Source organism: Antedon bifida, chromosome 10, assembly GCF_963402885.1.
Source record: "Antedon bifida chromosome 10, ecAntBifi1.1, whole genome shotgun sequence".
NCBI lineage: Eukaryota > Metazoa > Echinodermata > Crinoidea > Comatulida > Antedonidae > Antedon > Antedon bifida.
This window is the reverse complement of record NC_136235.1, coordinates 9,326,093-9,353,204: the sequence shown is the minus strand read 5'-3', so window position 1 is coordinate 9,353,204 and position 27,112 is coordinate 9,326,093. Positions and strand designations below refer to the sequence as shown.

The 27,112-nt window shown below is 33.2% G+C and overlaps 1 protein-coding gene across 2 annotated transcripts; it reads left to right on the top strand.

Annotated features, from left to right (window-relative positions):
- The first annotated feature begins 429 nt into the window (after nt 1–429).
- Nucleotides 430–27,112, top strand: LOC144853817 (uncharacterized). Of its 2 annotated transcripts, none has more exons than XM_078711664.1 (6): nt 430–617; nt 18,445–18,502; nt 23,660–23,767; nt 24,611–24,805; nt 24,998–25,130; nt 26,136–27,112. In XM_078711664.1, exons 1-6 carry the CDS (start codon nt 544–546, stop codon nt 27,029–27,031), a joined length of 1,464 nt encoding a protein of 487 aa, XP_078567790.1. In that variant the 5' UTR covers nt 430–543; the 3' UTR covers nt 27,032–27,112. The 2 variants fall into 2 exon arrangements, with proteins under 2 accessions (XP_078567790.1, XP_078567791.1); XM_078711665.1 differs by having other exon boundaries at nt 547–617; nt 18,445–18,497.

Sequence of the window (27,112 nt, the reverse complement as noted above, 5' to 3'; positions counted from 1 at the left end):
TTTTCACGCGGCTATGCGCTAATCGTGAAAACGAAACATTGGCGTTCGATTGGATTTTCCAGCGCCGGACCGGAACAGGTGTGAAAGACCCTTTACAGGTTAGACCGCGGTATAGCAATGGTCTATAATAAGACTACTTGCTACGTCACGAATTATAGCCGGCTAAGCGCTAAGACCGTTTATAGACCGCTTATAGCAATCCGCCCTTGATCCCAACTGATGCATATCCTTCTATTCCTTAATCCATGGCCAAATGGATGGGGCGCGCCACAAACAGATCGGTCGATACGAATTTGTAGTAAAATTCGAAAAGAAAATCATCAAAATTGCATAGCCCCCTCTATAATATTGTGTCTCCTACTTTGTTGCTATAGAAACTAAGTACAATCCGCCAATGCGAGTGCAGTTAACATTAAGTTGTGTTGTGTGTGTGTGGTGTACGTGTGTGTACGTGTGTGTGTGTGTGTCACGTCTGCCTGCCATGTTTCGATAATTGAATTTGTGATAAACATGTTTGACGTCTAAATACTTTTGTTCAACAACATGGGTCATGGAGCAAGTACAAATGTGAAATCAGTTACTATAAATGGTCAGAATAGTCATGATTATAAGTCTAGGTAAGTGATATTAGTTTGAATTGAAGGTTAGCACCCTAATAGCTAGCTAGCTAGAGATGTAGAGTAGCTAGGACGGTGGTGGTGGGGTTAGGCATCTAGGCCTGGCCTAGCTATATAGTAGGCTAGCTAGGCCTCCTAACCCGGTTTGCAATGAAATCGGTCGCGTCTGAAATCGGTCGCGTTTGAAATCGGTGGCGATTTTGTATGGAGCGGGATGCATGCTCTAACGGGATATACATTTTCTTCGGATTATGACCAAAGCGGCCGCGAGCGAAAGCGGCCGCCAATCCATAACAAGTGAGTGAGTGGCCGAGCGGTTAAGACAGTGGAACCGTGATTACGTAGCCATAACATCGGCAAGGGTTCGAGGCTCACTCACTCCATGGTTCTGGTGGTAGAACGAGTCTTCTCGGATAAGGACTATAAACCGTAGGTCCAGTGTACACATAGCTCATGTGCACTTTAAAGAACCTAGTACATCTTTCGAGACGAGTAGGGGGTTACCCCGGTGTACTAGTCCACACAAACACAGCCACTGTCGTCACACACAGCCACTGTGCAATTAATCAGAGACTAAATATCATGCATGCAATAGCATGTGCACAAACCCTGCTTGTTTTGATCCTTAAGGATCGTTAAGCAGTATTCCGAAAGAAGAAGAAGATAACAATGCATTTGTATGAAACGCCAAAGCGTCATTGTGTATAATGTGGGTGTGTTATGTTAAACATATATTTAAGCAATATAGTTAAGTTGAACCAGATAATAACGTAAATTTATTTATGTTCTCTTACAGAAATGGATGTATGAATGAATAGTGTAACCATTACTTTATGTCTTAAATTTTTTTCAAATTTGAACCAGATGATAAATAATAAGATAAGAAAATAGAGCACATCAGCATTTGTTTTCTAACAACTGTTACACATTTATTAACACAAAATTCAATTGTAAGAAACAAAAAATAAATGTATCATTCATATGGATTACTATTTATATATCTAATTTAAAACAAACTAAGTACTGTAGACCGGGGCTATGATGTTCACAATTTCACGTAAATATTAAATTAATTTATTCAACTAAAAAATAAACTTAAGTACATTTATGCATCATTAATTTAAAAATATCATTAAAAATCACATGAAATACAATATAGATAGATACAATTAATTAAATTATTTCAATAATTATACAACTGATTAATTTGCACGAGCATTACGACTGATCACACAGCTTGCTGCAAGTAAGAGGGACTTGGCTGATCGTACACCGCGTGAATATTCATCCCAGAAAGTGTTGAGGCGTTCGTTGGCGATTACTGTATGTCTTGACTGAGTTCGGATGATGTCTTCTCGGAAAACAAGTTCGGCCTGGATGGACACTGTTTGGCTTTCTTCGAAAAGTAGCTTGCAAAGAAGATAGAAGTGCAGGTTGGCTGAAAAACAATAATTATAATAAAGTTAATTCCACGATTGTACAACATATATTAATACATACACACTTTTGTTTATTAAACATTGTGAACAAAGTTAAAAGCTTTTAATTCTTACATCGTTTGGCTCTTGTGTTTAGACGATTGTGATAGCCTTCCAAGTCGTTGTTGGTGCGTGTTTCTTGCCGGAATACGACCCAGTCAATTGGGTTGAAGACGTCGCCGTCTATCCAGTACGAGCGCATATACTCAACCATCTCAGGCAAAGTCATCAATTGTCGGATGAAGGTCCGGGTACCAACGTCACGCATGTAGGCCCGCTGCAATCCATATTCCTGGACTTTCCTGAAGACTGCCTGAAAGAACAAAACAAATTTAACAATTAAAGACAAATACAGAACATTAAAATGATAACTAAGCATGATTGAGTGGACTACACGCTTACCTGTGTAAAGTGAAATAGGCATCCACATACTTCAACGTCTGGAAAGACATCACGTACTGACTTCCAAATTGATGCTTCATAATCTGTTACAATCCGTACCACGTTGACGGCAGGCAACATACCAATGATGGATCGGAGAACAGCCGTGTAGTCGTCGCTTCGTTTTCCGGACATCACTACAAACATCAGCGGAACTTGCTTCGTTGAGGTACCAGAGCGAATAAAACTATGCACGCTGAAGAGTTGGTAGAAGGGCCGCTTGACTAACTAACTAAGCTACTTTTCCACGTCCTATAAAAAAAATACATACATTGTATTGCATAAAAACATTTGTAAATTTTTGTCAATGAGCCGAAGGTGTTTTAAAAACTTTGACGTACCTGGTACCATACCGCAAATGTGATGATTTATTCCACGAGAATATACACCATTTTTCTCGATGACAGTGGCTTTACAGGTTACGGCACGGGTTCTGAGTGAACATCGCCAGGTAGTGTTTGCTCGTCGTTTATCAATCTTTTGGGTGTACTGGAAACCAAGACTGTCCATTAATGTGTCCTGTAAAACAAAAAAAGCATGGTGTTAACTTTGTATGAAACATTTATGTAATTGTTAAATTATAATTTAAAAAGTTATTGACTTACTTTCCCACAGGCAGACGTTCCTTCGAGTACAGTGTATGTTACCTCCTCTCTCTCTTGATCCTCATTTATCGGCGAGTTTAGTTGCGGATAAGGATCTTCCATCTCCGGCTCTCGACGTACCACTGGTTCTTCGAAGTTTCCCAAGTCGGCGGCATATACTTCCAGCTGGTCTGGTTGTTCGTCGTCGTCTTCTGATCCTGCCACACATTGGTTACACGTCCAGTCGATGAATCCATCTCTCACACCTCGCTCATACTCTGCACGCGTCACTCCTGAATTACATGCTCGATGCTGCCATCCTGCACACTCCTCACAAAAAAGACCTTCTTGATATTGTAGAACGGGTAGTTGACATTCGATGCATTCGTACATTTTGATAGATATTAGAAAAATGATGTTTTACTAATATTTTTCTCTCCTTATATAGAATGTGCAAGAAAGAACGCGCGTGATTTTCAAGTTCATTGTTGCATTTCAAATAAAAAGTCGGCGTCAGTTTCTACATTAAACAGTGTAGTACATGAATGATTTCCTTTGTAATATAATGTGCGAGCGCTGGAAAGCGGGTCGAATACCGATTTCTAAAGAAAATGTAATCAATGCAAGTGTTAAAAAGCGGCAACGACCCCGCATTAAACAGTTAAAACCTAATACCGTAATTCCTTTAAACTTTTCAAACACAAGAATAAACGCAAAATCATCAAATCACTAGTTTCAAATAAATTTAATTACAAATTCAAGTTGATATAACAATACAATTACAGTTTTTAAAAGTGACTTTTAATCATCACTTAACCTTATGCTTTTTAATTACAAATTCTTTACTTTATTTATCTATTCAAGATTACTGTACTTTCCATCGGATCGGCTGCTGGGCCGCCGATGAATTCATAATTTTGTAGTCCGCTCTATTAATAATTTTTTTTTCACGTTCTTGTCTTAACGTGTTTTATACTTTAAAGACCCCTTCCCTGCAATTTTGGACGTTTTTTGGAAAATAATACATATATATCACTTTAAAAACATTAAACCATGTCATTTCTTGTCTTAAATGTACGTTTTATGGTAAATTATGATAAAAAGTGAGAAACAATGCACTACCTAAGTAGCTCGCGGCGATCGACCTCTCGTGGACGGTCTTAGGCCTAGCCTAGCTAGGCTTAGTTTTGTAGGCCTAGCTGGTAAACATCGGTAACGTACGAACATCGTACGCGAGCTATATACCTAGCCTGATGTTGTATAGTTGCTGCATTAATTGTCTTTCTATTTTTGCCAGACTCCGTTGATACAAATTGGGGAAAACCCGGTATTTTCGCTGAAAAGTTAGGAGTCTTCCATTTGTTTTGGCCTCACGATCGATCGAAAAGTGGGCGAATTACAGGTGAAAAACAAAAATATCAATCCGCGCGCAATGCATTTTGGGATTTATAGCGGGCCGCTATAATTATTAGAATCGACTTATTTTTCACATTTTTAACCGTTTAAAGACGAAAAAAGTTATCGCAATAGGACCATATAGTATTATTTTTACATTAAATATAGTTTGTGATCTTAAATTAGATCTAAAAAACGTAGGGAATGGGGCTTTAACATTCATTTCACATTCATATCTTAACGTATACATATATTTTAACTTATTCATATCTAAGGTGTTCATATTCCAACATATTCATATATTAACATATATTCATATCTCAAGGTATTCATATCTCAACATATTCATTACTTACCGTGTTCATATCTTAACGTTTTCATATCTTAACATATTCATTTCACATTCATCTTAACATTTTCATATCTTAACATTTATTCATATCTTATATATTCATTTCACATTCATATCTTAATATATTCATTTCACATTCATATCTTAATATATTCATTTCACATTCATATCCCTAACATATTCATATCTATATTCATATCTTAATATATTCATTTCACATTCATATGTTAACGTATTCATATCTTAACATATTTATACATTAATATATTCATATCTTTACATATGCATTTTAATTCATATCTTGACATATTTAATTAATTAATTAATATTAATTAATTTCTTAAAATCCATTTAGGCCATTTAGTCCGCTCTATTAATGCTGTCCCATTCATTAATTTAGTGTACTCTTGTTAAAATACTGCTGCTTTTGTTCTAGCTTTTGTTTTGTGGCATTAGGACCTTTGTTTCAGTACAAAAGGCAAAACACAACAACGCCCTGAATGCTGCAGATATAAAACAGAACTGGTTTAAGTTCTAAGTTATATATATTTATATAGTATGGTCTCTTTATTTTTCTGAATGTTGCAGAAATAAAACAGAACTGGTTAAGTTCCAAGCTATATATATTTATATAGTATGGCCTCTTAATTTCTCTGAATGCTGCAGAAATAAAACAGAACTGGTTAAGTTCCAAGTTATATATATTATTTATATAGATATGGTCTCTTTATTAATTTCACTGAATGCTGCAGAAATAAAGCAAAACTGGTTTAAGTTCCAAGTTATATATATTATACAGTACTGTATATATCTTTATTTCCTTTTCGCAGGTCGGATATTGAATATTTTTAAAGGATTTCTAGATACTGTGATCTATATCCGTAATATATGATATAAAAATAAAACAGACAAATTTCTTGTTTCTGCCTCAAAATATATGATATACTTTATTCATTTATACAATACAGAGATATAATTATAATGTGTCCATTCAAATATACCTGAGAACGGTACCAAAATAATAACCTAATAATAATACAGTACTACAATGACGTGCAGGCTACATTGGTGACTACCCCAAACATTTGTATGACGTACTTGGCGTTTCATAGATTCTATTGGCGGCCGCTTTCGCTCGCGGCCGCTTTGGATATATACCGGCCTAGCTAGGCCTATATAGATTTAATTGATAAAAATTACTAATTAGGCATATGATATTAATATTATTTAGTAGGGACCACACATGAAAATTTCAAAGTGTTAGCTTCTACCTGTGTCATGACTCATATTATACTAGAAGACTTTGTTTGTGAGTTGAATGATACCTCATTTATGTAAATCAGGTCATGGGTTGCGGAGATATGGAATTTTGAAATTATGGTTTTCAATAGGAAAAGTTGGCAAGATGTATGAAATTGCTATTGTTTATAATACCTCATTATATATTCAAAAAAAGGTAAACAACTTCAGACATTCATAGAATTGCCATAAAATAATCTTTTTATTTCATATTTTCCACACAGGTACATCATGAGATTGCGAATCAATTTCTTTAGTTTGTAAAGGTGCGGAGCAGTAAATTGTTGGTTACCATGGTAACCAGACACGCCCAATTAATAAAATAAACAATACAAATTAACTCAGTAATTAAGGGGATTTGCTTAGCAACATTAATGTCTTTTTTTAGTTACAATATATGTTATAAAAAATCAAAGTGTTCATGGTGCCATAAAATATATGGTTACCATGGCAACGGCTTAAAAAACATTTATCGTTTTTACTCCTTTTCTATAAATAGTAAACAATTTCAGTAGGTATCCCAATGTAAAATTTCAAATTAATGATGGTACTTTTTCTTTCAGTTAATCAAAAGGAACTTACTGAACATAAACTTTTGCAATTTAAATGATTGAAATCGGATTATCCATTCAAAAGTTATCGTCCGTTGAAGTTGCCAAAAAACAATGATTTTTGGTTGAAAAATTGCATTTTTTCCAATTATATTTGGAACCATTTTTGAAGGGTTATAACTTTTATATTAATAACTTGAAAGTTCTAATTTTTGCTAAACCCATAGATACCACAGAGTTGTACAAGACTATTTTTTTGGGGGGGGTCCTCAAAATTTTTTTTTGAGATATCGCCCTCCAAAATTAGTCTTAGGGCTTTTTGCGCTAATTTTTTCCAAATGTCTCAAAAATGCCCAAAAAGATCCTGTCTTTAAATGATTCGTAACTTTTGAACCAGTGTATGAATTGACTTCTTTTTTTTTGCATTGCATAGAATGTAATATGTATTTTAGTAAGATTATTTATATTGACGGGTAGGTATTTCTGAAATACAACATAAATATTGTTAAAAAATGTTAAAATGTAAAAAAATATATATTGTGTTAAAAAACTGTGTGGCTATTGTTTCTTTTTTTTAAAATATTATTTTTCGTAAGTATACATTTTTTTATAATTCTAGAATTTAAATTTTTAATTATAATCATAAATATTATTTTAATTGATTTTCGAACCGCTAAAAATTAGAATTAAGCCCTTGCTTATTATGCGTTCGATTCCATTCCGGGCGTAAACTCGGCCGCGCCTACAAGTTAAGTTTATAGGCCTAAAGCCTAACACCACTAAATTCTGCCGAAGAAATATCGGGAGGAAAGCAGACGAATTTCAAATTTAACTAAGTAATTACTTCAATAGTATATATTAGTATGTTTAATTTTATTTCCTTTTCAAATATTCTAAACGTAAGGTGCACTTTAAATTGAAATACGGAATCAAGTTTAGGCCATGATACAGCGTATACATATAACGGCAACCCTGTCAAAAGCGCCTTTCGGCCGCCTACATAGAATGGGTTACGGCCGCTGCATAGCAAATTTAAAGCTTCTTAAATTCCTTCGGTACATTTATTCCTAACGTACTTGCTTTATATAGTAGCTTGATAAATACTCCACTTATTAAATACTTTAATAAATAGGTAAAATTGACGTTTCGAAGCAAATATTCCACGAGAAGCGACATTCTTCGCCATGCCTCGTGTGTGCAGTAAAGACTTGTTCCGAAAATGGAACAGTCCACTGCGGGGGTATCCAATCATAATTTAACGCGCTAATACATGCATACCATGCAAATTGCCTGGGCGTCGGTAATTTAGTAATAAGCTGAGAACTGAAACCCCCCTGCAAGGAAAATGGTAAATACTTTTATTTTCGATAGGGATTATTTTTTTAAGTGGTTGGTCTTGTTGGTCTCTTCGCACGACGACCACGCAAAGACAAATAAAACAATGTAGTTTATCAAACAGAAATATAAATTAGCTTCAATTCAATACTAAATTCCCCAGATTTTGATAATGAGAAAGACTCAAACATTTAATTTTTATCGGAAAAATTGACATTTGAGGCGGATGTACATAATAATAATAACCGATTTACATATCAAAATAAAGAGTATTTAAAGCCTAATAACATGCAACAAAAATTACTCCACCACCTATTATGGTCGCCGAGCGATCGTGTTTTGAAAATGGGTAGGTGTTTTCCGAAGTTATTTTTAGCGCGCGGATTTCGGCTCGCCGGCTTTTGTACCTCTTTTTAACTCGCGTTTTCTATTAAAATATTTAATAAACATAGATTAAAAATATATATAAATAAACTCTTAAACAAGATCTTTCTAGACATATAAATTTTATTCACATGGCTACATAAGAAATAGTTTATTTTTAACTTCAAAGACATGTCACTTTTTGAAATTTCACGAACGTGTTAAAATCGCCTTAACGAAAATCCGCTTCATTGGGATACCTAATTTCAGACATTAATATAATTGCTATAAAATAATCTTTTTATTTTGTATTTTTATTTACAGGTACTTCATAATATTACAAACCTTATAGTAGTTTGTAAAGATGCCAAGAGATTACTTTTTTGTTACCGTGGTAACCGAAAAAACTCAATAAAATGTAGTTAAAAAAAAAAAACATTTACTATGCCTAAAAAACTTTAAATCAAGTTACAACGGTCGACCAAGTACTATTGGTTTTCTCACGAAGGAGATAAAGTTGATGAATGTGCTTAATCGCAAGTCGTCAATTGGATCTATACGATTGCCATTTTGTAGATTGGTCAGCAAACTATGAGAGAAAAGCATTTCCCCCATATTTACTGCCTGAAAAAAAATGTATTAGTTTTAAAATTTAAGTTTATAATAAATACTGTAAATATAATATATACTGTATGTTTAAATATACTGTAGGCCTAGCTTTATTTTAAATAATTGAACATAAGATATTATTGATATAAAGGCCTATTGCAAAAATTTGCATTAGGCCTACTGATATGAAATAATAATCATAAAATGTGGTTATATATATAATGGAACTTGTAGTTTATTTAAAAGAAAAACAATTTTAAAAAACCCAAAATTATTCAGAGGGTGTATAGCTAATAGACAGAACAGCTAACAGCTTTATAAAAGTATGTATCACACGTACAGCACTAGTCAGTGCAATTTAATAGCCGTACCCCTCCGTCTGTAATTAACTACATTATTGCACGAATTAGGTGTCATATATGCTATTTATTTGTTACTTATTTATTTTACTCTATTATATTAATTTAGAAAGATTTAATATAATTATATTTATGAATAAAATACTAATAATTTGTCGATTCTATAATTTTTAAATGTAAAAAAATAGACGTACATGTCATTGTACTCCTGTTTAAAAGTCTATGACGTCACAACGAATTAGCCGATCCCGTGTGATGGTACGTTCGGCTGGCTCAAGCCAAGACATAGTCATTGATATGCCTTGCGCTCGCTTGCGATGGTATTACAGCGAGAAAATCATAGTGTTCTAGACTAATTAAACATCATACTTTTCATTTATGACTAGCTAATTAATAACCCTACACTCTTTATCCACTAAAAATTGAAAATTAATCCTCCTTACCTACATAAATGAGTACTATCTAGGTTAAAATTGCGGTTAGATTTCGCGGCAGGGCTAACGCGTACGAATCGTCCGAAACGTAACCCCTATGGCTCATTCCAACATTGCGCGTTGCAACTCAATTTGTGCGCACTAAAGATGCGCACTCGTCCGTGTGCGGTCCCTAATATTAGGCATATGATAATTGTACCTCTATTTATACTGTAATTAATACATGTATATTATATAGATAATATACGTCTGTGTCTCTCATTATGCAAACAATTGTAAAAGAGAACAATTTATTTAAAAACAATAATGTTTACGTTTATGTCCGTTATGTAGGATAATATTAAGTGTAGCCTATAATGATTATTGTTGAGTGAGGCAAATCATGTGTATATTTTTATTTCTAATGTTAAAATAGTTTTTAGTAAAATGATCATATGCGGATGGTTAAAAGGCATGTTACTGAAATAAACCCCCGAATAAGCCCCAACACGTACGATCGTTGTCCATGGCCAGGTAAAGGTGACGTATTACTAATAACCATATGTTTGAAACGTCTATAGGCCTCCATGTTTTTGTGAAACGATGTATATAATTTATGTATATACGTCGGCGATACTAATATAGTAATAGTTTTTAGTTTGAATATCTTTTATTTCTTTATTTATAATAATCATTTAATGTAAATAATTGTACTGCAAGTACAACTCAGTGTCTCACATCCATACGCCGTTCGTAAATCAAAATGTTTAAATATCAGTGTTACCTCTTTGAGAATCGTGTCCACCTTCTCAAATCTAAGTTTAAGGTTATTGTTTTCACACAATACAATATAATACAGAACATAAATTAATAAATATAATTGTGTTAGGAGGACGCATTAAGCCAAGGCTTTACGTTTGGTCCTCCATCTATCATTGTACATCATAGTCCTACTGTAGGCCCGGTAGATTGATTTATAATGGCATACAGTATTATCTATATATTTTATTATTATCCTAAAACCATGCTCACATCGGAGTGGCGGATATCGAATGCAAAAATCGTCATCATGCATCATCTTCCTTTATTGCATAAACCTCACTGAGCTGCTATCCACTTGCAGGTATAGAATGAGTTTCGTAATTAATTGTGATTTAAAAATATGCAATACCAGGCGCGTCTACTTGTTCAACTATTAAATTATTTCAACATTTTCAAAACTTTAAACAATGGCATGCCAATCTTTTCAAAAACTTGCACAATATTCAATAAAACAAAAAAAAAACATCTTTAAACGATTTTCTAAAAGAAGAAAAATCATAAAACTTCCTCGCGATCTGTGTGAAAACACCTTCTTAACCGTGACGAGTTGTAAACAATCCCTAATTAGCATCATGTATAATGCATACTTGTGGTTTGAAATCTTTGTTTACTTTCGCTCGTGACGATTTTCCAGACGAAATGTAATCAAATTAATTTACCTGTTAATTACGTAAACTTGTTGTTTTTGGCTCAAATTTTCGACTTAAAGTGAATAACTTTAATAATACTTTGATATGGCCAATTTAAATTTAGAATATTTTGACCTTCATTTTTTGTGTTTCAAGGGACAATACATCTTTAAAGCATAGAAATGGGTTTGAACATTATTATTTATTTTATTATTTAAATATATGAAATAATGTATTTGGTATTCTACGCGTAAAGTACACACTCAATTTGTTACTGTACGTGGTCTTAGCTAAGACTGTTTTATAGCAATGATCTAAAACTGTTAAGACTGTTTTATTGGTCTTCCATAGATCCAGGCTAGGTCAAACCTAAACAAGTTACTAAACTAGTCCGGTTCCTCATGTATGAAAATAGGAGTTTCGTAGGATTTTAATGCCTAAAGTGAGATTTCACTTTTAGGATACCAAAAGTGTTAGGTAACAAATTTTCATGATTCCGTAACCATGGTAACAACCCCAGTTTCAAAATGGCGCCCAAATGGCCATAGCTCCATAATTCATTGGTCTATTGACAAGATATTGGTATCCGTATCCGGCGCTGTGATTGGCTAATTGTGCTCAAAGCTCACAATGTCGTAACTGTCAAAATTACACCCACGTGTGCAGTGGTTCGAGCTTTGTTTGAGAGGATGTTGGGGATTTCTGCTTGGGCTAGTGGTAGTAGGTTATTATTGTAGGACATTATTAAAGTATTTTTTATTACCTCTGGGAAGGGGCTGTTTGGGGTGGGGTCGTAGGCCTTTCAACATGAATGAAACTGTGCTGGGAATGTAATATACAAACTACGTTTGAAAACTACCACTGAGGGGTTATGGGTTGGAAGTAATTGCTTAACACGCGTCTTAAACACATCACCAAGAACGGGGTGTGTTGGGAAGGGGAAGAGTGTTGACAAAGTGCGAGGCACGCCAAATATTTGTGCGAGGCATCATTTTATCATTTCCAAAAGTGCGAGGCATATAGTTTACAATTTCAAAAAGGTGCGGCATATCTTAACGTGCTATTATGCTATATTATAGGCCGAATAATCATTTATTTATATTTTTATAATAGGCCTAGCGTATCGAAATAGATTCGTGTATACACTCATCATGTTGATTTTTTTTATGTAACGATTGTTTTTTTACTTTTACAAAAGTGCCCAAACTGTTCAAAAGTTGTGATCCGTATGCGCCATATTTTTAAAATCTGAACGACAGTCTTCAACTTTCGATAAACAATAATTGTTATAGCGACACTCATCAAATGACTGCCATGTTTGTTTAATATGTCTCTCGAACATATCAGAGTGAAAATATATATAATATTTTGTTACACCCCCACGCCTCGATCCGGTAGACCCGAGAGATGGAAAATCCCTCTTTACTATTTAGCAGGTAGCGGAATGATTTTTCCCCGATAGAATTCGGCCTTGTGTTGATTCCCCCTCCTGTAGCATATGGTTTCAGCAGCAACGCACAGACTTATCTCTGAGCAGAGTGCCAAAGTCATTTTTGACATTCCATTCTCTAGGAAATCAACACATGTACCTCTCTCGCAAAAAAGCGACAGCGATTGCCAGGACAAGTTCAATAACTGGCGGTGAATAAAAGGTAACTGATATGCCAATCAAATAACATGCCGCAAAGAAAAAAACGTGTGTGAAAAAAGTCTGACAATTGTAATTAAATTAAACTTTAGCTAATATGCTTAGCCCTAACCTAGAGGCCTATGTAGAAAATAATTTAATCAATTTTAATATAATAATAATTGGTGTACTATATTAATAATGATACACTATTCCTGTTTTAGTAGGTATATTACGAACGATTTTTAGTTATCCGCTTTCAGCTGATAACTCCTTGTAATCGTATTTTTTTCTGCATTACCGTATTTTTCGGAGTATAGGTCGAGACTTTGTGGGAAAATTTTAATTGCAAAATTGGGGGGTCGATCATGCGATTTTTGAAAAAAATCGGGCCGAAAAAATATGTTCAAAATCCGTCAGCTGTCAAGGCCTAGCAAGGTCAGTGGCCTATCATCAATCACTCACAGATGTTTTCAATTTAACCCTTTCACTGCGGAGCATTATTCCTACCTCTGTGCGTAATATATATTTAAGAAAAACGTATGATATTTTAATAAATTGCAAAAAAATACTAATTGAGATAATTGTGTAATTATTTTTGTGGTGTGTGATGGGCAAAGGGTTAGTCTACAGTTAGGTATAAAAAAAAAAGTAATTTGCATATTGATGACATCATGTGACGTCATTACAGGTATTTTGGATTTCTTGTTTTTTATCGAATCAATGATAAAAACTATATTTTTTATAAGAATTCTTATGGAATACGTTTTTCCAACTGGATATTGATGAAGATACGTATAACAAATAAAAATATAAAAAAAAATTGAATTATTTTGATTGTTTTATAAAAATTATGCACAAATCAAAGTTTTGGGGCAAAATCGTGAAAATAATGACAGTTTCCAAAAATTCACTATAGTACAAAATCTAACTATTGTTTCAGAATTTTGTTTTTGGGTGTTGTGATAAACACGATGTTGCCCTATTGGGGCTGGTAAATTTTTGTTACTTTCAAAATTGCCGCCATTACGCTACTCAAAACAACTTTCCAAGATAGAAATACTATTATATATACTATACTATATATAATTAATTAATTAATTAACTATAGAGGGCGCATTATTTTCAAGACGATAATACAACTATAGAGGGCCGTTTTTTTTGCTGGAAAATTTTTTTAATGACTTGCAAAAATATTCAAGTTCATCGAAAGAATATAGAGGGTGCTATATATTATAGGCAAATACGATTAAATAATTGTTTTGCCCATACCCGGTATTACCGGGTATACGTATTTCAACGACGTTTGTTTATACCCGGTAGTACCGGGTATACGCAGAGAAGGGGTTAATACCTACATTGTACAAAATAATACAACTCCAACAAGTACTGGTCAATAAAATATTAATATATTACAAAGACTCATTTTGATGTTAATATTACGCTTTTAAGATAATTAAGAATAAATAGTTTTCATTTGTGTTTTATATGCTTCTTAATCACTCGCGAAAACATCGTAACACACACCACAAACGAACTACGACGTCGGAATGTCCATGCAGCATGTTTGTTATTGCGCGATATTTTCATCTATACACATGCGCAGTTTGTTTGTTTGTTCGTAATTACAATTACTGCGCATGTCTATTCATAAAATAAATTCTCCTTAGTCGGGCGCATGTACATTCAGATAACGCGATTTAAAACTACTAGCCTGTACAATTTTTTATTAAAGTTTTAATTTATTCGAGTGACGCGAAAAAACATCACTGATGGCAAGTAATGCTACATCGCTGTCATTTATTATAAGCTGGCGAAGTAAAATATATAAATAATAATAATAATAGATTGTCTTATAAATATTATTGATTACATTTTAATAACAACCACATTTCATACATTTCTAGCCCTCTTTAAACTTCAAAGTAAGTTGTGTTATTAGGCGATTTTGGGGGTCGACTTATATTCAGGTCATACCAAAATCAACGATATTCTAGGTCAAAGTTGCGGGTCGACTTATACTTGGGGTCGACCTATACTCCGGAAAATACGGTATTCTTTCTTTCTGTCAATTTTGTGTCTCGCGTATCTCAAAAATGTGTAAACAAAACATTTTATAACTTTGTCAACATGTGGGCATTTACGTCAAATTGTGCAGCTCCTATTGTGAATGACGTCAGAGTTGCGAAACATGACTTACGCGCGTTTTTACGAATTTCGCGTATTCAACATAGGTCGAAAACCATATAACAATTTAAATTGAAACTTAACAAAAGTTGACTGAAAAAATATATATATATATATATATATATATATATATATATAAAAGTTCAGCAATAACAACATATCATATTCTTCAGTTCAGGTCATAATGCAATAATCTTTTTCTGTGTGCAATATTCCAACGTATGACGTGCATGTGGCGTTTGTCGTGCGGATAACTAACTCGTCAAAGTGACGAGTTTCATGTCTAGTTATTTGTTGTCCATGTACGTACTGATAAACCTGGCGCTAGTTACCTTCGCTTGTATTTTGACTCCAAATTTGATAACTAACTTTATCGTGTGAATACCACACCTTAGAAGTGATCATATGTACTTTAATGAAGAAGAATCACATAAAAAGTAGCAAATAAATCCTTATATTAATGATTTTACAGGCGTGTTTCTCACACACTGTTCGGGAATTTCACTTATTCAATGTTCAATATTTTTGTTTCAATGGATTTGAAATTATTAATTTGTCAATAAAAATGCTGTAATATGTTACTGCTGATACTGTTCGATGCAATGCAATGCAATGTACTTGAAAATGTGTTGGTACTGTACACATGTTTACACATTTTCATCAAAGGTCGTGTATTATATATTGCTTACGAGAATCACATCATGCTGCATCAGGCACGATGGGATGTAATGTGGGTGCCTTGACGATCCTGTGGTGTGTACATTCTTTTTGTTCAAAATGGCGAAATATTAAAATTAATTGCACTAAAATTATTTGCTTTGAAGGGCTATCTATCTTCTGATTAACCATCTTTGTTTTTTTCAAATCAGAAATCAGAACCCAGAAATATTGTATCACATACTGTGCGATTGTATAAGGCTAGTATAAGTTGACTACAGTGTTCAAATTGTTTGTTCATAATGATATGAAAAAGTTGGTCAAAAAGACTTCACAGAATTAATTCAATACATCAACAACGTAGGCCTATTTATATCAAAACATTTCTCGGAATAGAAATAGATTGTAAAATTGGTAAAAAAAAAAAAATTAAAACGTATACAAACAACAATTGATAAAAACATCAGTATAATATATAAATTGAGAAAACTGCTAAAAAGTAGTGTAAAATTTATTTTTTTTATGCATTGATATTACCATATATATTAATGATTGTTGTGAAATTTGGGGTAACACTTATAAAAGTACATTACAAAATGTTTACAAAAAAAAGGTAATTTATAAAATTATCAATAGTGTAAGATGATAGCATTAGCCATAGTAGTAAATGATACTGGATACCAGAGGGAAGTACAGGTTTCGTTTTGAGGTTTTTTCATTATATATAATGCCTTGAATTCAGAATAAGGAAATAGAATTAACTAGCTTCATGGGCAAAACGATAATAGAGGACTAAAACTCAATCAATCAAATATATCAATTTCTCATGCATTTATTGGTGAAAAACACGTTTAATTTCAATATATTTGTTAATTTGTCAATAAAAATGCTGTAATATGTTACTGCTGATACTGTTCTTTTTCAAAGAATAATAATCGATCACTACCTAGCCTAGGACATCCTACTAAGGATATTATGATGAAATTTTCTATTTTATTCTTTAAAAGGTTAAAGATGTATTGTCCCTTTGTCAAATTCCAAAAAAATAAAAAATAAAAGATTTCGAAAAAAAGTGGGTCATTTTGAAGTATCATAATAGTTATTAACTTTCACCAAAAATTAGTCGAAAAAAAAATCATTTAACTGAAATACAGACGTTTTTTGGTTCAAAAAATAACTTTGACTTCCAGTCAGAGTTTTCGATCAAAACATATCTCATAATGCAACGCGCTTATTTGACTACTCTGTATGCATAATCATAAAACTTCCTCGCGATCTGTGTGAAAACACCTTCTCAACCATGACGAGTTGTAAACAATCCTAATTAGCATCATGCATAATGTATAATCATGGTTTGAAATCTTTGTTTACTTTCGCTCGCGACGATTTTCCAGACGAAATGTAATAAAATTAATTTAGCTGTTAATTACGTAAAATTGTTGTTTTTGGCTCGAATTTTCGACTTAAAGTGAATAACTTTAATATTACTTTGATATGGCCAATTTAAATTTAGAATATTCTGACCTTCATTTTTTTATGTTTCAAGGGACAATACATCTTTAACGAAACCGTGTACAGTATCAACAGTAACATTTTTCCTTACTTACAAGTGACAGTGACAAAATCTATTGAAATTGTACGTGATTTTCACAAAATAATGCGTTGAATATATGGATTCCACAGAGTTTTTTGCCCTCTAATTAATTTTGCTATTTTGGCGTTCCATAGAAACCAAAATATTGAACATTGAGTGTGTGAAATTCGCGAACAGTATGCAAGGAAAATTTAATGGATTTAAAGTTATTTTTATATGATTTTTCTTCATTAAAGTAGGCCTATTAATTCTAAGGTGTGGTATTCAGGATTAAAACAAATTTCGAGTTAAAATACAAGCAGGTGCAAATGGGAACTACCGGGCCTAGGCTACTTCAATTTCGGTGATTTCCTGCCTCGCAATTTTGGGAAATGATAAAATGATGCCTCGCATTTTTTGATGATGGTAAAACGATGCCTCGCATACATTTCTGACTTACCTTGCTTGCCTTCCCTGCCTCGCATGCCTCGCTGCCTTGCACTTTGTTACTACCCGAAGGGGAATGATAGAGTGGAGATACTGGAATTTGGAGGTAATACGGTAGAAGTACAACATATAAATTGAAATTGTATCAAAAAACCTGTACATTAAATCAAATTATGTTTTAAAATTAGTTCTCGAAAGTGCAATTTCAGTTTACTTTTTACTTTAAGACTGCTCGCCGGTTTTTGAAAATTCAGTCCTATCTTTTAACAGCAGGTCTGAAAATAATACTAAAAAGTGGTCCAGAATTGGGACCGTGGTCGGATTGCCTCCAAAATTTAATGGAGTGGTCCTTGACCACATATCTATCTGCATTTTCATTTTGGTAGAGATCTTGCAAAAACTTTTTGAGTAATCCTGCTAACAAACAGATAGACATACGAGATTGATGATTAGTTGATGGGCGTTTCTAAAGCTAAGACCATGCAGAGAGAAGACTGTGCACGCAAAGCCTTGAAGGAAAAAATAGAACACTATCATAATAGTGAGAATCTATGTTTCGTGGTACATCTGAGATAGATGAGGTACAGTAGGTACCCAAGGCAGAGATCTTTCCATTGTGCTCGCCTATGTCAGAATTAAGCATAATTTATTATATAGATGATCAGTGAATAAATTATCAATTAACAAGTGTTTTAATTATTTAAAGATGGACAAGATCCAACTCAGATGGATGTATTGTTGAGACAAGTTTGCACTCCAGTAAGGTAAGGTACCTTACAACAAACAATAAACCCAACAAAACTAATTACTATACTTAATGTACCTTAGCATTTTCTTTTGTTTTGATCTTCAAATCAGGTACGCATATTATTATATCCTCCTTATAAGAGCTAAAAATGAAATTATAAACTACTTTTTTATATCTATTTTATATTATTATTAGTACAGTATTATGTTAGCACTCCCAATTTAAAAAATCCTTGATCCGCCACATAACCATCAAAAGGTAACCCACTTCTGTGTTAGGCCATTATGCCATGGTTCCCCTTGGGCAATTTGCCAAATTTGTAATAAATAAATATTTTTCACATGACTTTATTGCTTATTAAGAAGTTTAATAAAATACAAGGCTATTTATACTGTAGGCCTATACTGGTACCTAAAAATCGTCACACCATAACAAATTGTCATACCATACATCATAAACAAGAAATATTTCTCTTAAAAAACACTTCTTGCTTGTTGACGTAACATTGGTAGAGATATATTGTCCCCCTGAAAAATATTTTTCAATTTCAAATTTGTTTTTGGATGTGTAAACTGTAACCAAACAATAATTTACCTGAAATTGAAAAGAAATGTATTTAAAGCAAAAAATACTTAAATTGTCTGTCAGACAATGGTTTTTGAGTTATAATTAAACGTTTCTTTTCTCTTTTTATACGTGAATAAATATTATTTTTTTGTTACAGAAGTGAATTTTGTGTTTGAAAAATACAACAAGAATTCATACTTTAATATGTCATAATTAAAATTAAATAAAAAATACTGAATCTGTAAATGATGATGTGCTTATTAAATAATTTTAAAATAAAAATGATGTCTAAATAATATTACTTTATTTTACTAAACAGACTCAATTTCTGTCACTTTAGCTTATTTTATTGCGAAGGTCAAGTGTGGGGGTCACTTCATCAAGACTAAAGCTTCAAGTGTGAACAAATTGTATCCTATTACAAACAAAAACTTTGCTATTATTATATTTGACTGTTTTGATAATAATTCAATGATTATCTGACAGCGAATTACAGTATTATAATATCGGTCTAGATTAACAGTCAAATGGGACTTTGATTTTGATTATTTGACAAAGAATTATTATAATACAGGTTGACAGCAAGAACAAAGTCATTATTTATTGAACAAGATTTTACAGATTACTGTCTACATGCATCTATATAATACTGTATTATCAGCAAATTTTTTCATAGACTCTCTTCTCCTGAAGAGCTTTGGGGTTTGTAATTTTAGCATGACCCATCCTAGTTTACAAATTATCAAAAACGTCAGCCTCTAGAACTATAACTGCTGCTTGCTTATAGCTTCTGAATGAGTAGTCCTCTTGGGACGTAGCTGGCTAAGCGTGAAAATACAATTTAACAACTAGCAGTTGAGAATTAAAGATGATATGAAAAGGTTTCAAAAAGTTTCATGTTATGTCTTCAACACGTAGTAATACTGTTACATACTGCTGACTGTAATAGTACATTTCGGAGATGACGATAAGGCAAGGAAAACAGCCCTAAGAAATGGAAAAAAATTGTGACGTCACAAGCGGAAACTTTTGTACAGAGGAGAATAGGAATTTTGGGGTTAATCGTCCACTGAGCCAAAACAATTTTGATATTTACTTATCCGCTTTACAGTTTCATTTGTAAATGATTAATGCATCGTAAATCATTTTTTAAATTGATTTTTTTTAAATTTGTTTTTCATGCTAATTTTTACAGAAATATTCAGCCACAAGAAGCCTTGTACACGAACTGATAATGTGTATGCGCTAGATACAAATTTTCTTTTTTTGTAGACTCCATTTAATTTTCCGATCACACAATAGCTTCAAAGCTTTTCTTCACAACTGTATAATATAATGTAAATTAATCAGAATATTATGTGTTGTTACTGTGAATTGGAGGGTTTTGGAAAACTATGGTCGCCTGCTGGGTACCTCAAATGAAGAATATGACATGTTGATAGTGCTGAATTCTATCTATGTGTCATATAGTATAGACAGCTAAACAGTGTGTATACGTATTACATACAGCGTAGAATAGGTGAAATTTCGGGACCCGCCATTTATTCCAATTTTTAACATGGTGACGGCATCAAAATGAAACACGAAGATAACTATTTCGGAAGGAAATTATCTCAGCAGCAACATATTAACGTGTAGAAAAAAATTGAATATGTAACATATAGATGCGCGCTCTTTTAAATGTGATGAACTATGACGCAAAAGATGAAAATACGACTTTTTTACTCAACTGGCCATATGATGATGTCAAAACATCTGATTGGCAAAATGTTCACATGAATTCGTATCTACAATCCAATAGCTTCCAGAAAACGTAATGATTATCATTTTTTAATTCTGTAATCTCCCGAAAGTCAATTATCATTTTAAAGTTTTGTTTTGGTTTTCGTATGTTTCAAAAAAGAGTAGAATCATTATAGAATAGGGATGTGGCAAGAGAAAATAAAAACTGAAGTTTTATAAACTTAATATTACCGTGTATTTTATATAGCAAGCAATCGGCAATAATAATAATTATTACACCATAACATGCAATAACAAAATGAATAAAAATTATTGTGTTAATTGTGTTTCATCTCACATTCTCTGTATACGCCATCTGGAGAAAAATGTACGAAGACATCTTTTACAAATTGAATTGGACAATTTGCGTGCGTTTTTTATGAAAAAGTTCAAAAATTCGTCAAAATTATGCCTTTTTTTAAACAGTCCTAATTTCTAAACTACACGGTCAACTTTTTGTGGATGACATATTCTGGAAGTTGATGAGTTGTAGATATCGGATCATGTATTAATATGGCTAACCAGACATTGTGACGTCATCGTATGGCCACGCGAATATAAAATTTAGGATTTTTGTATCTTTCGTCATAGCTCATTACATTTAATAGAGCGCATCTCCACTTATCCGTTTTCCATTTTCACCCCGATTTTGATATTGTCTTGGTCAATCAACTATCTTTCGCATGAGTTAAAAATATTTTAATTTTTATGACGTCATCATGTCTAAAAATTTAAATTACGTGTGACATTAATTTCATCTTTACAGTAAATTTTAATCTGTTATAGCTCGTAAGAATAAAATGTGATAATCACGATTAAAACGTTTTGTGGAAGCTATTGGATTGTAGATACGAAATCATGTGAAAATGTTGCCAATCGGATGTTGTGATGTCATCATATGGCATATAAAAAAAGTTGTATTTTCATCTTTTGCGTCATAATTCATTACATTTAAAAGAGCGCGCATCAATATTTCACGTATTCAAATTTCTTCTGAGATAATTTCCTTCCGAAATTGCTACCTTCGCGTTTCATTTTAAAACCGTCAACATGTTAAAGATATTTTACTGCAAGCCAAGCCGACAGTGTGCTGCAGCAGCAGCTAGAGCGACGAATAGTATGAGAACTGTCAAAAGAACATTCAAAAATATTGACAAAGAAAGTTTTCAGGTTATGTACAAGGCATACATCCGTCCACATATGGAATACTGTATACAGTCCTGGTCTCCTTACTATAACAAAGACAAAGAAATCTTGGAGAAGGTGCAGAGAAGAGCTACAAAGATGGTTAAGTCAATAAGTGATCTACCATATGATAAAAGGTTAGAATATCTTGATCTTCAACCATTAGAGACAAGAAGACTACGAGGAGATTTGATTGAAGCTTTCAAAATTTTGAAAGGCTTTGAGGATATTGACCCAAAAGATTTATTTAAATTGTCTCACAACATCAGAACCAGGGGACACAGCTTAAAACTATATCGTCCAAAACTTAGAGGAAATCTTATGTGCAGGGTCAACTTTTTTACCATCAGAGTCATACATCACTGGAATTCTCTGCCTAAATATGTAATACAAGCCTCTTCAGTGAACATCTTTAAGTCTAGACTTGACAACTATTTTCGGCTAGAAATGGAATCTAATAGGCACTAGCCTAAACTATTTCCATCAAACATTAAGTGTAAGTGTAAGTGTAAGTGTAAAAATTGCAATAATTAGCAGGTCCCGTAATTTCACCTATTCTACACTGTATGTGATATGGATACAGATTATACTGTCAAAATAATAGAATTCAGCAATAACAACATATCATATTCTTCAGTTCAGATCATAATGCCAACGTGAACACTTCCTATTGTCTTCAACCTATCCCCTTAATGTTAAAACGTCCATGTTGCACCACTTGCGCGGCGGATAACCGAACTCGTCAAAGTGACGAGTTTCATGTCTAGTTAACATAATTATTGTGAAAACAGTCTTGCCAATTTAACTTAATAACATTTAACCAGTCTCGCCCTAAAAGAGAATGCTTAGTATTAGCAACAACATACATGAATAAATAATGACATTGTGATTCATATAAAACTCAACTCAGCCACACCCGCCTTTTCCATTAATTTCAATGACGTATTTTGGTCTCTCATCCCGCTTATGAACCTATCACGTCCAGCTTCTCGCCAAACTTGCAATTCAAACTTAAATGTTTCAGAGCAACTATGTATTCAGAAGTCTTTTTATCGGGACGTTGATTACGTTGAATAAACTTATGCCTTTCGGGAATGGTAATTATCGGCTTAGTAAAATGTCTCTTAAGTGTGGACTTTAATTCATCATATGGAATATCTTTGGGTGCCTTTGGGCTAACCAAATCCCTCAAAATACCGTAGTACTTACGACCTATCGCGTTCAGGAAAATGGCTGCCACTCTAGCTCCAACAGTACCACCTGCATCATCTGCCTCCGGCTCTCCATGTAGGCCTAGTCCAATCGCCTCCACATAAATCTCAAACCACTCCAAATAACAGTCAAAATTTCTCACCTTCATTAAACTGCTCAAACATCGGCATATAGTGGTCTTTAACGGCCATCCTCGTTGCCAAATTTTAAATTGATAAACGATTTTCAGATGATAAAATTTGGATTGTGTCTGAATAAATACTACAATTACTTATACTACAATTTTAGATGATCAAAAAGAAAAACACATTATTAAACAGAATACCATCACTGATAGAAGGGCCAAAAATAAAAGGACCAAAAAAGTATCAACCAAAGAATACATTCTACTATAGTCGTATATAGTTTATTTGTAATGTATTCACAGATTGACTTAGATCAGCAACGGACAGAATTGAAGAAATCACTGAATACTATTACTACAGAAGAGTGTTTGAAGGAATCGGAAAAGAAAAATGATAATATTGAAAAACAGGTAATGTTACTTATATTTTACATGCAATAATGATGATGAAATCAACAAATATGCACATGACATGATTTATAAAGCTAACTATTTATGTTTATCGTTCTACTTTTATTTTCTGGTATATCATTACTTTATCAGGAGCGGACGCAGGGGTGTTGCCCCAGTTGCCCGGGCAACACCCTTAATATCATACTAAATGTTTTCTCTGTCACTAAATTAAAATTTAGATCCCATTTCATCATATATATTAACCATTAACGTTATAGAAATCCAGGGTTGGAAGAACCTGTGTAAATTGACAGACTGCAGCGTAAAATTAACCAGCAGTCAACAATATAACACGCACAATTTACCAGCGGTCACCATATTTTGTTTAGATATTTCCCTACGTCCGTTTCCTTAGTAATTCAACAGAAGTTCCGATTTTGAAATAACAGTGTTTAATTCCTACTTTCTGCAAATTTTGATTATATTTTCTTTTTTTGTCGCATGAATTTGACAATCTACTTATATAGTGCAACTATAGTACAATCAACAAATATAATTATATGTAGCATATGGCAAGGTTATCAAAGCTGAATGTTTGTAAATGTTTATTTTTGTTAATATTTAAATATAGTCCCGAAAGTTGTGCATGCAGATGTGTCAAATATTTTACATGCTATGAAATGTCATTGGTACAACTGCCTATTTAAATACACATTTTGGAACAGAATAAACCATTTCAGATAAAAAGAGTTTCAGTTTTTCACTCAAGCGCTTCTGAACTATCTTAATTTGATAATGATATGCCAGCCAAGGAGAATAAAATAATTCAGTACAGTAACATATGCATTTTTTAATTTGAAGATGGCAGAGGTCGAAGGTGAAAACTTTGAACTAAGAGACAAAGTTTCAGAGTTAGAGCAAATCATTGAATCATTACAAACACAGATAGTACCAAACGAAGAACAGGAGCTTACGGAAACATTAGAAGCAAAAGATTTATATATAGAGCAGTTGCAAGCGGACATCAATAGTCATCACCAACAGATGGATAAACTGGTAAAAAGAGAATGTTTGTTTTATACACAACTGCCATTGCATCGATCATGCTCTTTCTATTTAACGCCAGCCACAACTGTACCTGTGCACTAAGGTTTTCATAGTTGTTGAAGCCTATTATATTAGACTAAATTATTTAAACTATTTTTCATACATATACCTCCTTTGAATGTTATATCTCTTATTTTGTAGAAACTGAAATACAAAAAACGTTTAAATGCAATAAAAACACAACTAGCTGAGGTGAAGCAAGAAGGGTCGCTTAATATTTATAAATTGAAACAAGAAATGTCATTAATGGAGGAGAAGAACTACAAACTGACAGGTGTTCCTAACAGTCTTTTATATTTCTTTGATTTGACATAATTGCACATTATGATTGATTTAATGTTCAATGTATATGCTTCTCATTAAAGATGTATTGTCCCCTAAACCATAAAGATGAATAAAATCGAATTTTGAATAGGTCAGTTTGCACTTTTATGAATTAAGTCACATTCACTGGAAAAATATGAATAAAAATGAATATTTTTCTTTTAAAAAAAAAGAAGATACAAACTGTTACATTTAACTTGTAAGGGCGTGTGGCGCAGTGTGTTGGACGTTCGACTACTGATCTTGAGATCGAGGTTCGAATCCAACTCTCGCAGCATTGCTTGTATCCTTAGGCAAGATACTTTATTTGTGTTTGCCTCTCTCCACCCAGGTGTATTAATGGGAACCCTGTTGGATCAAGACACAACGGTGCACTGATTAGCTGCATTATGGGAGTATGTTTCCATACGTCTTTGATCCAAAAAAATGACTGGGGTAATAATGTTCAGCGCCTAGAGGTTTCACAACATTAGGCGCTATATAAATCCAGGATATTATTATTATTGTCTGATAATAATAATGTATACGCTCCGACTGGATATTATTTTAAAGTTATTGGTCAAAGTGAATAATATTACGTGACATTAAAATTGGTTATTTAACAAAAGCAGTTTCAGGTGGACAATAATAAATCATTAACTTTGAAGCCTCGTTGATTAAGTACTGCAGTCAGTGTAAAAGTATAATTTACTAGTATTATTTTACTACATATATTGTTATGTATAAGGTCATTATACCATTTTTTGTATACCATCATTTTATATTTAAGTTCATTATTAAGTTTATAATCAACTATCATATATGTTTATGTAGACAGCATACAGTACCTTCACATTTTTATGTATATAATATGAGCAATTTGAACTCTTTGCAGAATTTGAACATTTTGCAGAGTTTGAAGTATGCTACTAAAATATCATGATTTGTAATACATTTCACTTTTCGTTTTCCCCAGCAAAACTGGACAAAGCATGCCTAGAATCCAAAAGTAAACATGATATGAACAATGGTGATGAAGAAACAGATATCCCAGACTGGGAAGATAGTCGTACAAAAGTTATACTGCAACTGTCCACCCAGCTTTCTGTACAACAGGAAAAAATTGAAGAATTACAAAGTATATTAGAAGAGAAAGAACATACAAAACCTTATAAGTTAAGAAGTATATCCAAGGGAAGTTATACAAATAGGCAGAATGGTATAGAAAGTTTTGACCAAAAAACTAGTTTTACACAGAGATGGCAGTCATCATCTTCAAGAAATTTATTTGCTGATGATGACAACACATTTGAAAAAGTCTTTGAAATAGGTCAAGAGAAGGTCATTAATGGGAAGGAGTCTTCATTTCAAAAAGACACTCAACTGACTTCCAAAGCAGATGCTTCTAGTATACAGACCTTTTCTGTCACATCTATTAGTTCTGGTGTGTCTGACATAACACCCAAAGCAGCCAGTCATATACGAATGCCTTCTGCCAATTCTATTAAATCTGGTGTTTCTGACATTCCACCCAAGGCAATCACTAGTACACGAACACCTTCTGCCAATTCCATTAGTTCTGGTGTTTCTGACATCCCTCCCAAAGCAGTCACTAGTACACGAATGCCTTCTGCCAATTCCATTAGTTCTGGAGTTTCTGACATCCCACCCAAGGCAATCACTAGTACACGAATGCCTTCTGCCAATTCCATTAGTTCTGGTGTGTCAGATATTTCTTTATCAGGTCAGAGTTCTGAAAAGAGGAGAAGGAGAAGAAAGAAGCAGAGTGAAAACAGTCATCAGATGTCAGCTGAAAGCTGTGATTCCGACATTTACCCTAGCAGTAAATATGGTGCAGCTAATGTCACATGACAACAAATAATGTTCTATGTTTTGGTAATACATTTTAAATGTTCAACATATTTATTTTTAAGAATATTTAATAAATCATTT

What these genes read in the sequence shown, in the direction of transcription:
- LOC144853817 (XM_078711664.1), top strand. Translation starts at nt 544, where the DNA reads ATGGGTCATGGAGCAAGTACAAATGTGAAATCAGTTACTATAAATGGT. An exon ending in AGTCATGATTATAAGTCTAG is followed by an intron (nt 618 to 18,444) that starts GTAAGTGATATT and finishes AATTATTTAAAG; the next exon opens with ATGGACAAGATCCAACTCAG. An exon ending in GAAGAACTACAAACTGACAG is followed by an intron (nt 25,131 to 26,135) that starts GTGTTCCTAACA and finishes CGTTTTCCCCAG; the next exon opens with CAAAACTGGACAAAGCATGC.